The 7,060-nt window shown below is 40.4% G+C and overlaps 1 protein-coding gene across 1 annotated transcript in view; it reads right to left on the bottom strand.

Annotated features, from left to right (window-relative positions):
- Positions 1-7,060, bottom strand: part of IQCA1 (IQ motif containing with AAA domain 1) — a 116,929-nt gene that overhangs the window by 84,294 nt on the left and 25,575 nt on the right. Inside the window, exon 6 of the mRNA XM_005871709.2 lies at positions 3,290-3,495. Coding sequence (XP_005871771.1) covers positions 3,290-3,495 — 206 coding nt within the window. The remainder of the gene's footprint in view (positions 1-3,289; positions 3,496-7,060) is intronic.

The following is a 7,060-nucleotide window of genomic DNA, read 5'->3' as shown; positions in this document are numbered from 1 at the left end:
AGTATATATATCTCCATCCCACATTCAAAGGCTGTTAAATTGCGTTGTTTACCCATATCTTCAGAAAAAAATCACTTCTACTGTCGTGGTAAACAACCTGCTTCTCTATTTATAATGGTCTGTCCCTCTAGTAACTTCAGTGTGAAAGTATAGCTAATTTGCCTACAAATGTCAGGTGGTCATAATAATCTGGCCACTCAGTGTATATGTATGTGTGTATATATTATATATTTTAGCTTATAATTGTACATAGTGCTTTCTACTTTGTTTTGTCAAATAAAAATAAATTTGATTTTAAAATGTCTATATATCATTGGTAAATATGTTCTCCCATACAGTGGGTTCCATTTTCATCTTGATGTGGGTTTCTTTTGCTGTGCAGAAACTTTTTATTTTAATGTAGTCTCATTTGTTTGTTTTTTCCTTTGTTTCTTTTGCCCTACGTGTTGTATCAGCAAATATTTTACTACATGAGATGTCTGATATTTTGCTGCCTATGTTTTCTTCAAGGCTTTTCATGGTTTCATGAATTACATTTAAATCTTTTATTAATTTTTAGTTTATTCTTGTGTATGGTGTAAGTTGGTGATCTAGTTTCATTTTTTCACATGTACCTGTCCAATTACCCCAACACCTGGGAAACTGTCCTTACTCCATTGTATGCTCTTGCCTCCTTTATCAAAGATTAATTGAGCATAATGGATTGGGTGGATTTCTGGGTTCTCTGTTCTGTTCCATTGATCTAAATGCCTGTTCTTATGCCAGTACTGGCTGTTTTAATAGCTTGATATCTGGTATTGTGATTCCTCCAACTTTGTTCTTCTTTCTCAAGATTGCTGCAGGCTATCCAGGCTCTTTTTGGGTTCCATATAAATTTTTGGAGTGTTTGTTCTAGATCTGTGAAATATGCCATTGGTATTTTAATAGGGATTGCACTGAATCTCTAGATTGCTTTGGGTAGTATGGACATTTTAATGATGCTGATTCTACCAATCCATGAACATGGTATATTCTTCCACTTGTTTATATCTTCTTTTATCTCTTTTTTTCAACATTCTATAGTTTTCTGAATATAAGTCTTTTACCTTCTTGGTTAAGTTTATTTATTCCTAAGTATCTTAGTTTTTTGTTGCAATGGTAAATGGCATTGTTTATTTTTGGTTTCTCTTTCTGAGAGTTCATTATGGGTGTATAAAAATGCCAATGATTTCTAGGTGTTATTTTGTATCCTGCTACATTACCAAAATTTAATTTATTAAATCTAGTAGTTTTTTTGGTGGAGTCGTTAGGGTTTTGTGTGTAGAATATCATGTCATCTGTGAATAATGATATTTTTATATCCTCCTTTCCGATTTGGATGCCTTTTATTTTTTCTTCTTGTCTGGTCACTGTGGCTAGAACTTCCAGTACTATGTTGGATAAAAGTGGTAAAAGCAGGCAACCCTGTCTTGTTCCTGTATTTAGGGGAAATGGCTTTAGTTTTTACCCATTGAATATGATGCTGGTTGTGATACATCTGATAAAGGGTTAATATCCAAAATACATGAAGTACTCATACAACTCATACAAGTTAACAAAAGGAAGACAAACAACCCAATCAAATGGGCAGAAGACATAACTAGACACTTCTCCAAAGAGGACATACAAAAGGCCAAGAGACATATGAAAAAATGCTCAAATCATCAGAGAGATGCAAATTAAAGTGACAATGAGATACCACCTCACACCTGCCAGAATGGATACCATCAATAAATCAACAAACAAGTGCTGGCAAGGATGTGAAAGAAAGGAACCCTAGTACACTGCTGGTTGCAGACTAGTACAGCCATTATGGAAAACAGTGTGAAGTTTCCTTAAAAAATTAAAAATGAAACTGCCATTTGATCCAGTGATCCCACTTCTAAGAATATATCCTAAGAAGCCTGAAGCAACCAATCAGAAAGAATATATATGAACCCCTATATTTATAGCAGCGTTATTTACAATAGCTAAGATCTGGAAACAGCCCAAGTGCCCATCAGTAGATGAGTGGATAAAAAAAACAAACTGTGGTACATTTACACAATGGAATACTACACTACTATTAAAAAAAGAGAGAGAAGGATCTTTTACCCTTTGAGACAGCCTGAAGGGACCTGGAGAGTATCTTGCTAAGTGAAATAAGTCACTCAGAGAAAGACAAGTATCACATGATCTCATGTATATGTGGAATCCAATGAACAAAATAAACTGACCAACAAAATAGATCTAGAGACATGGAAGCGTGCAATAGACTGAGGATCCTCAGAGGGAATGGGGAGGAGGAGGGAAGAGATCAACCAAAGAACTTATATGCATAAATGAATAAACCATGGACACAGACAATAGTGGGATGAAGGCCTAGGGAGGAGAAGGAAGTGGGAAGGAGGAGGGTCAATGGGGCAGAAAAGGAGGACATCTGTAATACTTTCAACAATAAAGATAAATTTAAAAAATGTCTATATAAAAGTAAAGCATCATGTCATTGATAGAAAACATTTCTGTGGACACCTATTCTCTGAAGTCCCAAGAGAAGGGAGGAGAGTTCCTGATGGCAGAGGTTCATGAACATTGGGCATGTCATCCTCATTAACTATAAAAATGAGGGTTTTAATGATAATCCCACAAGATTTAATCGGAAGACAATTCATTTGAAACAATGCCTTTCTCCCTAAATTTCCATGATCCCACAAGTCATCCTAAGATTATTTCCTCCGGACACAATTATGTAATTCGATAAGAATGAAAGACTGTGACACCGTAGCCCACACCATTCACTGCAAATACCTGACTTGTATGTACCATTCCGTTCTCAGGCCAGATGTGTGAATAAGCAGGTGGTCACAATACAATAGAATAACAATGATCTACACAGAGAGGTCTAAGTGCTCTGCATTTCCTAACAACCTCATGATGTGGTACGAGTCTTGCCCTTCTGTTCCAGATGAGGAAACTGACCCACAGAGAAGTTAACCACACAGGTCACTCAGCTATTTCTCCCAAAGCAAGGGTCCACACTGCCTGGAGGAGGAATGGGGGTGGGGCGCATGATGTTCAAGTCCACGGGGTCAGGGAAGCATTATAGAAACTGTCTTTAAAGAAAAAGACAGCAGCAATTGCATTACAAAAAATTAGTTCCTGAATTCGTAACCTTGACATTTCACTTTTCTACAATGAAGCCGAAAACCCTCGTGAATCTACATCAACATGCTCCTGTGCTGAAAACATACAAGAGACAGTCAGGCGTGGTCTCTACGCCACTTGCGCTCACCTGCATTCGATGATCCAGTGCCGGATCTGGTCTCGGAGGTTCTCCTTGATGTCTGCACCTTCTATTAATTGCAGCTGGCTCTTGATGGTGTCCAGGGCGGTCTTGTAGTCCTCTTCATGCTTTATCTGCAGCTCATCCCGCAGGCGGGTCACCTTTTCAGCCTGGATTATTGTAGCGCTGACTTCATTCAACAGAGGAGGCGGGTTCTGAAAATACAAGCAGAAAGGTTTGAGATCATAAAGGTTACAAAGCTGGTGGAAAATATTAGAACTGGGGAATTATCCCAATATCTTCAATGGTGTCTTACCAAAGGCTCATAGAAATACATGCAGAACACAAGAATCAGATTTGGCGGGAACATTTGTCAATGTGATTCACTGCCCCGGGGAGGAAAGATGGTGCTCATGCCACACCATTTCCCAGAATCCAATGGGAGATGTAAGTTAGCTTGAAAAAATGCATATTCAGTAAACCTTAAAAAAAAAATCACCCAAACTACAGAAAGTAAACTTTTTCTGAATCTTCTTTGTTAGTGGGAGAACAAACACTATAGAATAAGAAAATATTTGGAGCAAGCCAAAAGCTGTGAAGAGAGTCTGAGTGCTCTGATTTCAAGAAAATCCAACATCAGCCCTGAAAACTCTGTTCCATTGCTAGAGACCTCCAAAAAAAATTTATCTGCTGACCCAGACACTCACTGTGATATTGTATCTTACTGTCAGAATGTTCTTCCCTAAAGTCTGCAGATTAGCAAGCCAACAAATGCCTGTCTATTGAGCACCAACCAAGTTCTCAGCCCTGGTCCAGCATCCTGAAGGGTGTGGTCAGAGAAAATACAGAACAATGTCGAGACTTAACTCCTATTCTTTAAAATCCCTAGAGAAAAACTGTTGGCAGGATAAGAGTGATGCATGACATAGGCTAGAACAATGGCCAATAACCTATGAAAGTGCTATGTTGTGGGTTTGGGTGGGAAGAGCTAAAAGGGACTTGGAGAAGGAAAGCATGCATGGGGCTCCTGGTGCCAGGAATCACACCTTGGAGAGCTGGGACACAGTTATCCTTTACAGTAGAGATCCTGAGCTCCAGGGAGTTCAGAGATTCAGCCCAGGTCACTTAGCAAATGAAGGGCCAATTCAGGGGTGAGCTGGAGCCAGCCCATAAGGCATGAGATCTAATTGATGCATTTTCAGGAATTTTGCAAGCTGGCTGTTAAATCATCATTTTTGAATGCTAAATTTTATAAATTTATAATTAAATCAGTTATATTAAAAATGAAAGTCATCAATACTAAAAATCTCATCACTTCTTAGCTGTTTTCACTGGATTTTACTATTATCTATGCGCTTGACATTATGCATGTTCATCGTTTCTCTATGTTGAAAGTGCCATGTGATGGTGGGTTACTGTATGTACCTTCCAACTGTGTTCACTCAGGTAGGAGCCTGAAGTTGGCTACAGAAATTAGCAAATGCTGTAAGTCAGGGCTTCGGATATTGTTCTGATTGAACTGTCTAGACTTAAGTGATAGGAAAATAACAATGCAGATAAACATAAAAGTGTGCCGTGTCTATATCAGCTACATTGTGACTAGCACAAGAAGTTGAGGAAATATTCTTCCAGCCCCAAAACTGTAATCTCATTCAGCAAAGGGTGTCTGACTTTTAAAATTGATGGCTGAGTGAAGCTGCAGTATTCTTTGGTTGTCTCACTTTCGTCTTATTAAGGCACATGAAGGTAACAATCTACGTCCATATGAGAACTACACTCACTCATCAGATGCAACCCCTTATCATCCAGACAACAGACAGAAGAGCTCAGTAACAATCAAGGAAAGTGTTCTGTGAGCATCGATGGCTAGGTGAGATTGGCAACAAAGAGGAGCGTATATTTTATTATTAGTAGTAAACTGTATGTACACAACCTCATATCAATGAAATGATATATGCATACATTTTCCCCAGAGAGCCTTGGTTAAGCGTTACCAGTGCAGCACTGGGTACGTCCAAGACTAGAACCCCATTGTTCTGGAAGGTTCTCCCACCACTCACCTGTCATCTGCATCCTACCCACCGCCCACCTTCTGTTCCCAAAGAGGCTATAGGGTATGGAATGGTCAAAGAGCCTGCAGAATCCAGGGCAAACCTAAGCTCAAAAGATTTCTGTTGAGTCAGAGCATAAAAGGAACCTCTCTTCCTGGAAAAGAGAACAGCATAAGCCAAGGCACTGAACTGGAAGGGAACATGGCTGTGGGTCACAAGGAGATGAGCTGGAATGGGGCACAGGAATTAGCAATTCTAATCATCTGTCATACCCATCAGTGGCTCTTAACAATGTCTGTGCCTCAGAGACCTCTGTCAGTCTGGCAAAGCCTAGGGATGTCTTTTCCAAATAATGTTTTCAAATGAATAAAAAGAAAATAAACAGATTTATAAAGGAAACTGATTATACTGACACACAGCTCTATCCGGTAATGACTAGACTGGGGTCCTGGGTCACTGAGAGGAAGACCACAGAGGTAAAGTGCCATTTTTATCATGTCGTATCAAGAGGGCAGACTATCAACCTGCTAACCTGGATCACCTGGCTTACGTGGTATCTTCCAGGTTTTCCGTTCTAAGACCACTGCCCCCCTCCTTCCCACCCCCTCCACACTGTCCTCTGGTAGGAAGTCACTGTACATAGCCCCCTGCTTAAGGAGTGGGAGTTACGCCTACTTCCTTGAAGGTGGAGAACCTGAAATTATTTGAAAATTTTCTGCATAATAGATTGGTCTCTTCTCCCACATTTATTAAATGATTCAATAATTTATTTATATCAATATGGACTCATGGATATTTCACTCATACTTTGGGTTATAATCCCAATAACACTTTATTATGTTGTTTAGATTGTCCCAGTTGAACAGTTGTGATGGAGACTCTATGTCCTGCAAAACCTAAAATGATGAGGAGGAGAGGAGGAGGAGGAGGAGGAGAAATTTATAAAAGGGATCAAAGCAGCAGAGGGGACCACTTCCTGAGCTTCTCCTGCGTGTGCTCCCTCTACAGAAACAATCTCGTAGTCCTTGCCACAGTCCTGCTGGGCAGGTACTATTATCACATGAGGACATGGAACCAGAAAGTCGAGTCAGCATTCCCCAGTGCACACAGCTGGCACGTGGCAGAGGCAGGGAACAAGGCCTAGTTTGTGTGATCCAAAGCCATGCTCTGGGATTTCGGGGCAGGATGTCTGGGCTTAAGTCTGGGCTGTGCCACTTGCTACCTGTGTGATTTCATACAAGGCCCCAACTCTCTGAAGGCTCCGTCTCCCCCTCTTTAGGATGGGGGCAGCATTAGGCTGTGACAACTGAATGGGACCCTCTCTGGAAAACCCTGTCTGGAGTCTGGCATGGGTGGGGGTGCTTGGTGCAGGTTCACTGTGGGGTCAGTGCGGGGTCAGTGTGATTGCTGTCCTTGCACCAGCGGCACCAACATTGGGTGCATGGAATCCAGGGAAGCTAGGAAGCTCCCTTGTAGAGAAATTTCCAGGATGAGAGAAAAATATTAAAGTCCATTTTGAAAGCTGTGAAACCAGCAGATGACAAAATTGAAGGTCTTGTTTCCATGGATACAACTATAAATTTCAATCAATTACTGGGGGAAAATGGTCATCTTAAAGACTCAATTCATGTCATATACTAAAATAAATTCCAAATGAATGAAACAGTTAAGTGTAACAAGTACACACACACACACACACACACACACACACACACACACACAACATAAC

Source organism: Myotis brandtii, unplaced genomic scaffold (assembly GCF_000412655.1).
Source record: "Myotis brandtii unplaced genomic scaffold, ASM41265v1 scaffold354, whole genome shotgun sequence".
Classification (NCBI taxonomy): Eukaryota; Metazoa; Chordata; class Mammalia; order Chiroptera; family Vespertilionidae; genus Myotis; species Myotis brandtii.
The sequence above is the reverse complement of the archived record's forward strand: the minus strand, read 5'-3'. Positions and strand labels throughout refer to the sequence as shown.